Source organism: Tiliqua scincoides, chromosome 8 (genome assembly GCF_035046505.1).
Source record: "Tiliqua scincoides isolate rTilSci1 chromosome 8, rTilSci1.hap2, whole genome shotgun sequence".
NCBI classification, from domain to species: domain Eukaryota; kingdom Metazoa; phylum Chordata; class Lepidosauria; order Squamata; family Scincidae; genus Tiliqua; species Tiliqua scincoides.
In genome coordinates, this window is record NC_089828.1 from 19,270,891 (window position 1) to 19,285,556 (window position 14,666).

The window sequence follows — 14,666 nt, forward strand, 5'->3', positions numbered from 1 at the left end:
AACGAGAAAAGGAGAAATGGGGAAAGTGGGAGGTTGCCTCCCAGCATCTGTGACCACCTCAGTTGGCCTCATGGACAAGCCAGTTCTGCCCCACTGTTTGCAACTTACCTCCTGCAAACCATCCCTCCTGAAGATACTTTTCTTCTTAGTCAAGCTCCAATACCAGAAGTGAGTTGAGGTGGGAGAAAGCATTTGGGGGTGAGTATCCCAGGGCTCTGTCTTGGGGCCAGGTCTCAACATATTTATCAAAGACTTAGAAGGGATAACAGAAGCCTTATAAAATTTGCAGATGATACTAAGCTGGGAGCAATAGCTAACAGCGCAGAAGACAGTAGAAGCATTCAAGAGAACCATGATTAAAATTGAATACTGGACTAAAAGAAACAAAATGAAGTTCAACAGGGGTGCAAGGTCTACAACACATGCAAGATCCTGCACTTAGGCTTCCCACAAAAATAAAAGGTATAGAATGGGCGATACTTGGGTTGGCAGTACAGCGTGTGAAAGGGATCTTGACGGGCCAGGGGAGATATGGCGGTGGGGGTCAGACAGGCCGTTACAGGAGAAGGAGAGTTCATCGTAGGCAGATCATCTCCCCTTCTGGTCCCTCCCCCAATTCTCGGATGCCTGGTGGTCTTGGCGGTGAGTCCCTGGATCTGAAGCTGCTGCTTTTGAATGCCAGGTCAGTGAATAACAAGACCTGTATCATCCGGGATTTGATCCTGGATGAGAAAGCCGACCTGGTATGCATTACAGAGACCTGGTTAGACATGGAGGGAGGCGTTAGTCTCTCTGAACTTTGTCCACCAGGCTCTGAACTTTGTCCACCAGGCTGGGTCACATGTTGAACATGAGCCAGCAATGTGATGTAGCTGCAAAGAATGCAATCTTAGGCGACATTAGTAGAACGGCAGCTTCCAAGTCCTGAGAAGCAGCCATTCACTTTCCTCCACGCTGGTCACACCTCATCTAGACTACTGTGTTCAGGTGTGGGGCACCACACTTTAGGAAGGCTGCAGCCAAACTGGAGCAGGTTCAAAGAAGGGCAGTGAGGGTACCTTTTCATTTTGACTGTCTCTACTGAGAAATGCTTCATTTGATTGTGTGCCAGGAATGGCCATATCAGTGTACACCTTGATTTCTTTCACACACCAAAACTGGAGACCTCAAAACTCCAGTTAAGCACCTAATAATAGGATTTAGGCATCACAACATTCCCCTCGAGCTGCATGGGGGCAGACTAGGGCTTTCCCCAAGACTTTTTCCCTGGTGCAAATTCCCCTTTCCTTATTTCTCTGGTGCACCAAATACATTTCACATGCATCCATTACACAAATAGGAACATTCACACATGTTAGGGCTAATTGTTTTATTGAATCTTTTGAATAAATTCTTCTTTTGAATAAACTCTTGTATCCTTGAAGTAGTTCCCTTCTTGGTCTCATGAATTGGTTTTTGCCCCAGCTGCTCTTGCACCTAGTTTAAAGATCCCTTGATCTTTTTGTATCCATAATTAGTGGTTACAAGGGATTTCTAGTCCTTCCTCACTAGCAGTGCTATCTTCAACCCATATTTGCCCTCTCAATGGATGGATTTGGGAGAAGGGGAAAATTTTTTTTGCATTCTCGGGTCAGAACTGGGTTTTCCAGTGTCAAACTATCTTGTCGGGCTGTCTGGTAGACCCTTCTAATATCCTTCTTTCCATCTGGGAAGAACAAGAATTTGATTTAAGTTTTTGTTTTTTTTAAGTTATTAATATGAAGTTGGTTTAAGTTAAGGACCCTATAGCATTTGGTTGGAACCTGTTCCCTTAATGCCCCTGTATGCATGCATTATTAGAGGGCTTTTTTTTTTTTTTTTTTTTTAAAGACATAAAATGCTTTAAGAAATGTGCATGTTCCATAGTGGAAAAATAAGATTGGATCAAAATGGGCCCAAACTGGGTTCAGTAAGATCAGCAAACCATCAAACGTCATCACCACAGAATCCCCAGGTCTAAGTTATAGGGACACCTTAAAGCAGCAATTTTCACACTGGTGCGCCACAGATGATCTGCAGGTGTGCTGCGGAACCCTGGAGCACAGCGGTTGAAAATAGCTGAAAAACTCTTCCGGGTTCTGCGGCTCTGTTTCTAGGGTAACCGTCTATAGAAACAGATGGAGGTACCCACCTTTAAGTAAATGTGCTATAAACAGAACCACCAGGTCACCTAGAAGGTCAGATAATGATGGAAAACTGAAAGGCTGAGAGTGTCTACTGGAAAGTATTCTGCCTGCTTTCATTCATCAGTGCTTGTTCATGCCTCTCCACTCTTCCCTGCATTTGGGTCCTTTCCCAGCTTAAGAATTGGTTCCTTCCTCCTAACAAATTGTCACCCTTGCATCCTTTGACTTTTCAAATGCCAGGGTTTAGGGTCCAGGTGTAGAGACTTTAATAAAGCTCTCAGCGGATGCTTACACCCTGTTCAGCCTCTCAGGGAAGAGAGTTCTGACCCAGGTCATGTCATGCAGCAGGTAATTTCTCCTGTACCCACACAGTGAGTAGAGCGCCATCAGTTGTGCAGGGCTATGGAAAACGGCTCGACTGCTTCTTGAGTTGTACTGGAGATTCTGGAGCATTCCTCTGTGAAAGAGAATGCATGTCAGGAGGGTGTCTAAATTACCCCCACCCCACCTGTCTGCTTTCCCTCTTGCCCTGTGTGTAATTCCAAGAGCCAATTTATCGGTCCTGCTTGCCAGGTACAATTGGGGCAGTGCTTGGCTTGCCCTAAGCTTCCATAACGGTGAAATGTAAGGGTGAAAATGTTAGTAGGGTGAAAATGGACTGATCTGGAAGCATGGCAACATAGTTACACTACTTCTTCAGTCATGTGCCCAAAGAACTGAGAATTTTGAAGCTTTCTTTACTTGCTTTCTCCCACTGTGAATAGTCCCCAGATGCAGGTCTCAATGCAACCAAGTGCCCAGGCACTTGTGAAACCTGGGGATTTACAGCTGGGGTTGTGCACACCTAGGTAAAAGACTCTGGAATCCATCAATCAGAACAGGAGGAAGACCTGAATGAGGAACAGGGATCAGCTCTCGATCTCCAATCTCCTTCCCTAGCAGATATTGCTGGAGTTCCAGTTTTTAGGGCTATTTAGCCCATCCTCTCCTCCACACCTCTTGTCTTCCTCTATCCCCATCCTCCTTTTCAAATCCAGCAGTGGGGGAAGCAGAGTGCCCCCCCCCATCTGTTTTAGTCGGTCTCATGTATGGGCCATTCCTGAATGCAGCTTGCACGAGCTGCTTTAGATAAGCATATAAGAACATATTTGATAGGTGTGATTAATGTCACATGTGCTTGGAGGACATAATAAAATGGTCCTGGGGAAAGTGTTGGCAATGTTCTTTCAAAACACAAAGAGGACAAGGATGATTGGATCAGGCCAGGCTAGACCTGCACACCTGAAGCATGGGAAGAGTTCGCTGCCTGTCCACCACCCCCATTTCTGTGAGCTGGAGGCAGAGGGTTTGGACCTTCAGATCTGTCTTGGATCGGACAGATTTCCTCAGGTGAGATTTGTGGGAAATTTTGGCCTCTTAGATGCTGACACTTAATTTGGTCTCAGTCAGATTCAAGGCAGGATGGAGATCCTGAGCCAATTAATCAAGATTTCTGATCAATGAGCAACCCTTGCACTGATAGATGGGTGGAGCCAACTCTGCCCAGAGCTATTGTTCAACGTTCTTCTCTCTCTCCATTGCATATACCTTTCTATTCTTCTCATCTTCATCACCTCTGTCCTTCTCTTCCTGTGGGTGTGGAAGGGGTGCACATTATTGAGCTAGAAACACACTACAACCTTCCAAGTGCTTCATTTCATGGAGGAGGATGTGCATCCAAGGGTTTCCCCACACAAAAGTTAAATCCTCCTGGTTTGTATATTTTCAAGCGGGGGGCGGGGCGGTGAAACCAGCAATTGTTGGTGAAACCCTTGAGACCACCTGAAATCTATCTTGTACCCAGCTTGATCAACAGCCCAATTCTACCTAAATCCTTGCACAGTGATGCAGTGGTACCGCTGTGGCTCCCACTGTACCCTGTGGGGGATTCTTGGCTGCTGGAGGTCTAATTTGTGAAACTACGCACAACACAATTCTGAGCTCCTGGTGGCTGCCGGCCCTGACGTTGGCAGAAAAATCATGAACATGCTAACAGTTAGGATTGGGCCTTCCAGGGATCTTCCAGGGAAGATCGTTTATGTAGCTGCAATTTAGGCGAAGTAGAATCATCCACACACATCATGTTGCACTGTCCCAGATATCAAGTACTAAGGCAGCAATTTCTCTCTCCCTTGCTCCATCCCAAAACAGGGCATTCTGAGAAAGATATAATTCAATTCCTTCTAGCAGGTGATGTAGAACATACAACCCTCTCAGTCGCACAGTTCCTAAATTTGAGCATTCTGAATCGAGCCAAGCTTTCTGTACCAAGTAATCACTGAGTAGGCTCCATACTGGCAAGATCCGCAGAGTAACTGATTGTTTCTGTCTTTTAAATAATTCATGTTTGTTTGTAAAATGTAATGTACGTTGTATCTGTGTGTACACATAGGTGTGCACTTATACATATATTTCTGTACTATTTAGTTTTATACTCTCTACGATTTCTGCACAGAGTTCTCACCTATCAAATGTTTATGCCTAATAAAGGTTTTGTTGACTGATTGGGCCTTCAGAATGACAACACTTTCGTGACTCCAAACAATAACGATGTCCAGAAACCCCAACTCTGTCCTGATGCATATGAGATAATAATACATTTTTGATTTCAACCAGCACCTGTTTTGACCTTGCCTTAAATCAGAAGGAAATGAGAAATGGAATCCACTGATTCCACAGATCCACATCTTGTTGACAAAAATGCTGCATACATAGGCCTCCACAAAGACTACATACTTGGACGAAGTAGACCCTGCTCCTTTCCATTAAAAGCCAATGACTCACCCTCAAGAAATCCTGTATTATAAGAGAGGCTGGTGAATGGCCAAATCCATGGTCGTATTCCAGAAGATGGTTGCTGTACTCCTGCTTTTCTCGCCCCCACCTCCTGGCGGATTCTTCCAGCTGTGAAAGGGAGAACAAATGCACAGCATGACAAATCCGCCTCTCACACTTGTAGAGAGTTCATATCAACTGGTTCATAAGGCCCAGGTGGAGTGCTGGGGCAAATCAGTGCTCTGATTGAAACTGACAATTCATCTGTCCCATTGTCTCTATCTGTGCCCAGTTCGGCCTCAGAAGAGCATGCTGGAAATAATCGAAAGAGCTGCTATTAAGGGAGAAATGCATACTGGGAAGATAAATGGAGGCAGTGGTGTACCTAGGGTATTAGACACCCAGGGCTGTTTGAAGACATGGGCAGGCCTGGCCTTGACCTCAAGATCCCCTGGTTTGAGCAGCCAATAGATATGGCTTCCACCAGGTTATCTCAAGGCTGTCAGGTCTACCCATGGCTTTGAGTGGCCTCTCAAAGCGATAGGTAAACCAGCCATCCACCCCAAGATCCCTGAAGGAGGCCAGGACTACTGGCCATTTAGTGATGCATTTGATGCCCCAGTAATACCTGACACCCAGGGCAGACCACCCCCCAACCCCCGCCCCTGCTATGCTACTAGATTGAGAGTCATTACCTGGGATTCCAAGGCATGAATGCGTGCCTCAGCTTTTTCCAGTTTGGAAATTAAAGAGAGTTTTTCAGTGTTGGCAGAAAATGCATCCTGTAGGTAGCAAAAGAGAACTTTGATTGACACAGGATAAGCAAGCAACTATAAATCCCATTCTATACTTGTGAAAATGAAAAAATTGTGATCATGAGTCACGAATAACAGAAGTGGGTCACAATCATGATTTTTACACTTTCCAAGGCTTGGTGGGGATCACATCACTGCCTTCCCCCTCCCCCTTCCGCCTTTAGCCCTTAAGGGGCTAGAGATAGGGCTTCTCAGGCTGGGGCATTGGGATACCCCAGTTTGATAACTTCAGATGTAGTGCTTCAGGAGTTAGACCTGGAAGAGCCAGGTTCAAATTCCCACTCAGTCACGAAGCTTCCTGAGTAACCTTGGGCCAATCACTATCTCCCAGCCTCACCTACCTCACAGGATTGTTGTGAGGGCAAAAGGAAGGGAGGAACTATGTATACCACCCTGAGCAACTTGGAAGAAGGGCGGTCTAATAGGGGGAAAATAATAAATAAGAACAAAAACATAAAATGATAGCGAGAGGGAGTATCTTACTGGCAATGCTTGCTGCTGCAATATAATGGGTGCAGAGCGGTAGGAGGACTTGCCCAGCTCATCCCGCAGCCTCATGTTCTCCATCATCAGGGTGGAGTAGAGATCCTTGGACCAGGTGTCACCTGCAACTGGGAGCAAAGACCGAATATGCTCAACAGACCCTCCATGCGCTCAGGTTAACTTGCCCAGAAGGGATGAGGCAGGCTGATTTGAGCCTATGGGGTTTGCAACAGATATGAAGGTTGAACATTCTACCCTCCCTGGATTAATCTATGCTGTTCTCTGCATAATGCCTCTGGTGCTACCTAATGCATATACTTGCATTATCAAAACTAAGGAGAGGACATTTCTTCCTGGTCTTAGTGACTGGGTGATGCACCATTGGGTGATTACAAGAACCAGCATTTCAGGCTGGGGCTCCAGATGTAGGTGTTGTGTCACCGTGACAAAACTCTGAAGGCCTCTGCGTTCATCCCTTGCTTATGCTGCAAACAGATTGCCCAGCAGTACACGAGACACAGGCCATGCTCTACTTACTACTTATGCTACTGGCTGCTTCGGGAAAGTGGACTCCATCTTTGAATCGTTCCTTCATCTTGTCTTCCAGCATCCTCTCCATCCTCTCAATCACCTTTCACAGGAAAAACAGTGAGCAAATTCAGTTGAGGTGGGTGAAGCCCTTAACTCCGTACAGTGGGCTCTCAGTATCTACAGGGATCTGTTCCGGAACTCCTCGTGGATACTGAAATCTGCAGATAATTAAGGGCCCAATCCTATCTAATTTTCCAGTGCTGGTGCTGTTGTGCCAGTGGGATGTGTACTGCAACGTGCGGTGGAGGGGCAGTCACTGGGGCCTTCTTAAGGTATGGGAACGTTTGTTCTATTACTGCAGGGCTGCATGGTGGCTACCCCAGAGCTGGAAAATTGGATAGGACTGGGCCCTATATCCACTGGGACCCAGCACAGTGCCGCAATAATTTACTTGGGGGGACACTCCCAGACCTCCTGAGGTTAGATCCGGCCTCCCTGCACCCCAGAACACCTCAGGACATGATTGGAAGTTGCCAATCCAAACCAGAACTGACTTTTAGTCACATCCAGGAGATCCTCTGAAGCTCAGCACCTGCGGATCCCAAGCCTGCAGAACTTAAAAATCATTAGGAATATGAAAACACAACATCTTCAAATGTTTACTGGGGTTTATTATCTATTTACTACATCTCTCAGTGAAATAGGAGTATTATTTTATTTTTTTATTTTTGAGATATTTATATTAATAGATGTATATGTAGTATACGCAGTATTGAATGTTGGGATGGAACGGAATGTGTTATATGACTGATTGTATGATTGTTGTATAAATGTTTTATATCCATGTGTTGGAGTGCATTGAAATTTTGTTGTACTAATAACAACAACAACAACAACAACAACAGTATTTATATACCGCTTTTCAACTAAAAGTTCACAAAGCGGTTTACAGAGAAAGATCAAATAACTAAATGGCTCCCTGTCCCAAAAGGGCTCACAATCTAAAAAGATGCAAAAAGAATACCAGCAGACAGCCACTAGAACAGACACTGCTGGGGTGAGGTGGGCCAGTTACTCTCACCCTGCTAAAAAAAGGAGCACCCACTTGAAAAAGTGCCTCTTACCCAATTAGCAGGGGTTGTACTTTGTACAATGTACAATGACAATAAAGTATACTACTACTACTACTACAGATAAGTAGGGCCCATTGTACTAACTATGCCTCAGAGAGCAGCTTGGCTGTGAACCAGTGATGCAGTACTCTTGCCAGTCCTGCCCTACTGCTACCTTGTAGGGTCCACGTTTCATTGCACCAGACCCTGAGTGTTTTTAACACTAGCTGTTGTCATTTAGTTTGTACTGTTTTATAACATAGCAATGTTGTGTTTTTGTTTTTTTTTTCAAATATTGGTTTCCATTTATTAGGGACAAAAGTGTGTCCGATTGATAGGGTAATTGTCTGATCACAAGAAAGACAACACAGACAGCTAGGAACTTCCTTTATTGCCCTCACGTTCAAGGCAATAAAGGAGTAGCTCAGCTCTCCAAAGTGAGACCAGCCACCATCTGCTCCAAATCATATCTTTTATTACATTTCTTCTGTTTTTCTTCGCTTACTGATTAACATCTTTATGAATTTGCTTTATGATCATGTTTTTAGCTTTCACATCATTCCTCTCAGTGTATATTGCCGACAAAGTAAACAAATAAGTCATATAACATTTATGCTGAACACACAGTCATAGATCATGGTCCATATTCACATCACCCTCATATGATTGCTTAGTGGTGAACGGGTTGCCACTTCCTGATCACCTCATGATTTCTTTCTATTCAGCACCCTCATGCCTTAGGTCATTGGGGTTTTCTAATAATAATAATAATAAAACTTTATTTTTATCCCGCCCTTCTCCCCAAAAAGGGACCCAGGGCGGCTAACAACATAGAAAACAAATTAAAACATAATTTCACAGATAAAAACATATTAAAAAACACATTAGCAGAACCCATAAAAACAGTAGTCAGAAGAGTCAGAATAAAAGAGCATAAAACAGCAGTTCTTAGAGGAATCGGGCCTGTAAAAAAGCAACTAAAAGATATATAAAAGATGTTAAAAAGGCCAGAACGTCAGAAGGCTTGGTTAAACAACAAGGTCTTCAGGCCTCGCCGAAAGGACTCAAGAGAGGGAGCCATTCTCAAGTCAAGGGGAAGGGAGTTCCACAACGTTGGTGCCACTACTGAGAAGGCCCTATTTCTTGCCGCCGCCCCACGTACCTCCTTAGGCGGCGGCACTTGTAAAAAGGCCTTCTCTGATGACCTGAGAGGACGAGCCGGATTGTATGGGAGTAGGCGATCTCTAAGATAACCTGGCCCAGAGCAGTATAGGGCTTTAAAGGTCAAAACCAGCACCTTGAATTGGGCCCGGAAACGAATGGGCAGCCAATGTAGCCCCCGGAGAAGCGGGCTGACAGAGTCAAACCGCCTAGCTCCAGTGACCACACGGGCCGCCGCATTCTGCACTAATTGCAGTTTCCGAACCGTCTTCAGGGGCAGCCCCACATAAAGCGCGTTACAATAATCTAACCTCGATGTCACCGTAGCATGGATCACCGTGGCCAGGTCTGCACGATCCAAGTACGGACGCAGCTGGCGCACCAGCCGAAGCTGAGCAAAGGCCCCCCTAGCCACAGCCGCCACCTGGGAATCCAGGAGCAGCTGCGAGTCCAGGTGGACCCCCAAGCTGCGGACCTGCTCCTTCAGAGGGAGTGCAACCCCATTCAGAGCAAGCTGATAATCCAGCACCTGCATCGAGGATTTCCGAACCAGGAGAGTCTCTGTCTTATCCGGATTTAATTTCAGCTTGTTAGCCCCCATCCAGATCCTCACTGCTTCCAGACAGCGCTCCAGGCCCTCAACCGCCACCCTGGAGTCTGGAGGAAAGGAGAGATAGAGCTGGGTGTCATCAGCATATTGATGACACCCCACTCCAAACCCCCGGATGACCTCTCCCAGCGGTTTCATGTAGATATTAAATAGCATGGGGGACAGAATTGAGCCCTGCGGCACCCCGCACCTCAATGGCCAGGGTGTCGAACAGGCATCCCCCAGCACCACCATCTGGGACCGACCTTCCAAGTAGGAGCGGAACCACCGCAAAACAGTGCCTCCAACTCCCAACTCGGCCAATCGGCCCAGAAGGATACCATGGTCGATGGTATCGAAAGCCGCCGAGAGGTCCAGCAGGACCAACAGGGATGCACTCCCCCTGTCCAGTCCCCGGCGTAGGTCATCCACCAAGGCGACCAAGGCAGTTTCCGTCCCAAAGCCCGGCCTGAAACCAGATTGAAAAGGATCCAGATAATCCGCTTCATCCAAGACCCTCTGGAGTTGGGCCGCCACCACCCGCTCAATTACCTTGCCCAGAAACGGGATGTTGGAGACTGGCCGATAGTTGTTCAACACATTGGAATCCAGGGAGGGCTTCTTCAGGAGGGGGCGAACAACCGCCCGCTTCAAAGCAAGCGGCAGTGTCCCCTCCCCCAAAGAAGAGTTGACCACCCTCCCCGTCCACTCAGCCAGTCCCCCCCGGGCAGCTCTTATCAGCCAAGCTGGGCAAGGGTCAAACAGGCAGGCAGACGGCCTCACACTCCAAAGGAGTCTGTCCACATCCTCAGGCTGCACAAGCTGAAAAGAATCCCACAACACTGGACAAGCAGTTGCCAGGGGGACATCATCAGACATTGTCAATGTGGCATCCAAGTCGTAACGAATGCGATCGATTTTATCTGCAAAATGTTGCGCAAACACGTCACAGCGGCTGACCGTGTATTCCTCCTGGTCCACTGGCGGGGCCTGATGGAGGAGGCCCCGCACCACACGGAACAGCTCTGCCGGACGGTTATCAGCAGACGCAATGGTAGCAGAGAAGAATGATTTCTTCGCTGCTACCACCGCCACGGAGTAGGCTCTGTAATGAGCTCTACTCCGTGTCCGATCGGATTCATCACGAGTTTTCTGCCACCGTCGCTCTAGACGCCTGCCCTGCTGCTTCATCAGTCGCAGCTCCTCAGTGAACCAAGGAGCCGCTCCGAGTCTGCGACGTGGCAGAGGTCGCTCCGGAGCAATCTCATCCACTGCCCTGGACATTTCCCTGTTCCAGAGGTCAACCAGGGCCTCAGATGAGACGCCAGTCTTGGCAGTGGGGAAATCCCCCAGAGCCCTCAGGAAACCTTCAGGATCCATTAGCCTCCGGGGGCGGACCATAGAAAATGGTCCCCCGCCTCTGCAGAGGTAGGAAGTCGCAACCAGTCTAAACCTTACCAGGAAGTGATCTGTCCATGACAACGGAGTGATCTTGATCTCCTCTACATCCAGATCACTGCCCCCATGCCCAGCTGTAAACACCAGGTCCAGCACGTGTCCTGCAGTATGTGTCGGGGCCAAGATCTTCTGAGACAGGCCCATGGTTGTCATGGCAGCCATGAAATTCTGAGCTGCACCTACCGCAGGGGCCTCGGCATGAACATTGAAGTCCCCCAGCACTAACAGGCGGGGGGCCTTCAATGCCACCCCCGAGATCACTCCAGTCAGCTCAGGCAGGGAGACTGTTGGGCAGCAGGGCGGGCGGTACACCAACAGAATCCCAATCCTGTCCGGTCCTCTCAACACAACATGCAGGCACTCGAACCCAGCAGACTGCTGGACAGGGCACCTGGTAAGGGAGATGGACTCACGATAGACCATTGCAACTCCCCCTCCCCGTCCCTGCAATCTTGGCTGCTGCAACACCTGGAAGCCTGGCGGACAAAGTTCAGAGAGACTAACGCCTCCCTCCACGTCCAGCCAGGTCTCCGTAATGTATACCAGGTCGGCTTTCTCATCCAGAATCAAATCCTGGATGATACAGGTCTTATTATTCACCGACCTGGCATTCAAAAGTAGCAGCTTCAGATCCAGGGACTCACCGCCAAGACCACCAGGCATCCGAGAATTGGGGGAGGGACCAGAAGGGGAGATGATCTGCCTGTGATTAACTCTCCTTCTCCTGTAACGGCCTGTCCGACCCCCACCGCCATATCTCCCCTGGCCCGTCACTCTCTTGATAGTGGCACCCTTCCCTTCCCCTTTCTACTTAGATCAGGGGTCTCCAAACGTTTTGGCCAGAGGGCCGCATGAAATATCTGGTGCAGTGCTGAGGGCCGGAAAAAAAATTAAATATAAAATTTAAATAAATAAATTAGAGATGGAACTTAGATGAGTGAATAAATGAATGAATGGGCTCATTCACTCAGCCTCTCTGGCCCTCAGAACACCCTCCGGATGCAATCAGAGCACAGCTCTGGTCATGTTCAATCGAGTGGACCAGAGGCTTTCAGGGGACAAGAGCTTGGCCAGATAGAGGCTCGTTTGGAGACCCCTGTCTTAGATCAACATGTTTTCTGCTTATATCAACCTGTTCTTTACTGATTATGTGATTAGGTGATTTCCATCAACCTTCACCATCTCAGCATTTGGTTGTTTAATCATCGATGCATTTGCAATAAACTTTATGCTTTCTTGCCTGCATGGCAACTTATCTCATTCTATATATCAAAAACTTGCTCAAGGAACCTTTATTTTCCTATTTTCCCCAACACATTTTTAAAATTTGTACATCACTTTGAGCTCTTTGAGAAGTATAATGCATGGAATACATGGATTGGTTACTAAATAAGAAAAATAAACCGGTTACCCCAACTCTGTAACCAGCCCTTCCTAAGACTTCTGCTAGATCAGGGTCACTGGGAACTGCAGTTCATGAGCAAAGCCTGGGATTTGAGTAAAATTCTAGAAGGTCAGGCTACAAGTGTCACTAATATGGATGGGCTCTTATTAATCATCCCAGCATTGCATAATGGAAGGAACAGTGCTGTGGCTTATCTGAGGCCAGCCAGGGAGTTCATGGCTAAGGTGAAACAACACAGAGCCTTGAGGCACCTTAAGCTCCTGGCCTGAGCTTTTCTGTGAACTCGAGTCCACTTTGTCAGATGCACGGGGACCAAATGGCCACGCAATGCACGGAATGAAAGGTCTGTGAAAATTCTTTTGGAGTGCTTAAATGTATCCAGGGAAAGCACAAGGACATTCACAACAGCAGTAACTGCTGATGACTATATGATCTTCAGAGGTGAACTATTTTATTGCTGTTGTGATAAGTGTCTGGGCTTATCCTGCCTCTCAGGGTTGACTGAAGACCTGAGGTAGCACACAGAATGCCACCTCTTCCTCATGTGGTACCCTGTCATGCGAAATGCTGCTCTTCTCACCTAGCCTTGGTCCTCTTGTTCCATGGACTTGAAAAGGAGGAGGGAATGGAGCAGAAGTGTGAGGAGAGGATCAAATGGAGCAAGTAGATGCGTTGGATCATCGGATGCTCTCCCCACTACTCTCCTCCCCATTTCCTTTTCTGCTTGTTCCACTCTTCCTTTTTCAAATCCAAGGAGCAGAAGGACAAGAAGGACCAGGTGAAGGGCAGGTACCACATGTGATAACCAAATCAGCTGGCCTCTTGGATGGACTGGACCTAGTATGTCTTGCATGGCTGTTCATGTATTTGCTGGCTATGGATAACGAAGCTTACTTCACAGCACTCCATGCTTTATAGCCTGCAGCTCCTCACCTTTTCCTGTTGCCTTACTGCATCTTCCAGAGCTTTTATTTTGCCCATCTTGGCCTGGTACTTCCTCAGTGCCATCTGCTGCTGTTGGTGAGCTCGTTGCAGCATCATCAGATCTTTCTCCCGGTCATTTTTCTAGTGGGAGAGGAAGCAGGGCCAGTGAGAGGGAATGCAATCCTACCCATGGCAATCCTACCCATTTCTTGAGTGTACATGTATACTAAGCACTGGTGAATGTGGTTATAAGAACAAACCATAAAGCTGTAGGAATCTGAGTAATGCACTGTAGAGCTGGTTTCATCCCAGGCAAAATAAATGCCTGTGGGGTGGACAGCAATAGCACAAGCTCCACTCCCTTGACCTACCTGCATTCAAGAGAAGTTCTGAAGGGAGCCCTGCACATTCAGCTATGCAAGGCCAATTCAAGACCTCTCAGTGCCAGGAAGGAGCATCCCAAAAGCTGTTCTCCTTAATAAGTGGCATGAACCACACTGCCTCCGTCACTTGGCCTGACCCTCTTTCCACTTCCTGCACAGGAAGTGTGGAGGAAAGAAGAAGGATGGGCAAAACGTTTCTAGTTCATCACTCTCCTTCACACTTCCTCTTCCACTCCATATCCCTCTTCCTTTTCAAATCCAGGGAGCAAGAGGAAAAGTGAAAGAGAACGGTCAGTGGTAAATAAGAACATAAGAACAGTCCTACTGGATCAGGCCATAGGCCCATCTAGTCCAGCTTCCTGTAACTCACAGCAGCCCACCAAATGCCCCAGGGAGCACACCAGACAACAAGAAGACCTGCAAGGCCTCCTGGGAATTGTAGTTTAAGAACATAAGAACAGCCCCTCTGGATCAGGCCATAGGCCCATCTAGTCCAGCTTCCTGTATCTCACAGCGGCCCACCAAATGCCCCAGGGAGCACACCAGATAACAAGAGACCTCATCCTGGTGCCCTCCCTTGCATCTGGCATTCTGACATAACCCATTTCTAAAATCAGGAGGTTGCACATACACATCATGGCTTGTACCCCGTAATGGATTTTTCCTCCAGAAACTTCCAGTTTCTGGGCAACCCCAGTCAATATAATGCCTGTGGCGACCATCTTAGCTGCGTGGATGGACTGGTACTACAATGTGTGTGTGTAGGGGCCCTATAGACATTCTAATGCATATGGGTTGATTGGGGGAGGAGCCTCCCATCCTTTCC

At 47.5% G+C, this 14,666-nt stretch overlaps 1 protein-coding gene across 1 annotated transcript in view; it reads right to left on the bottom strand.

Moving 5' to 3' along the window:
- Window positions 1-2,565: 2,565 nt before the first annotated feature.
- The window catches only part of CCDC33 (coiled-coil domain containing 33), a 131,933-nt gene continuing 119,832 nt past the window's right edge, over window positions 2,566-14,666 (bottom strand). The window contains exons 19-25 of the mRNA XM_066635468.1: window positions 13,467-13,598; window positions 6,818-6,908; window positions 6,278-6,405; window positions 5,675-5,761; window positions 4,989-5,108; window positions 3,753-3,794; window positions 2,566-2,622 (exon numbers count right to left, since the gene is read on the bottom strand). Of these exons, the coding sequence (XP_066491565.1) occupies window positions 2,566-2,622; window positions 3,753-3,794; window positions 4,989-5,108; window positions 5,675-5,761; window positions 6,278-6,405; window positions 6,818-6,908; window positions 13,467-13,598 (657 nt within the window). The remainder of the gene's footprint in view (window positions 2,623-3,752; window positions 3,795-4,988; window positions 5,109-5,674; window positions 5,762-6,277; window positions 6,406-6,817; window positions 6,909-13,466; window positions 13,599-14,666) is intronic.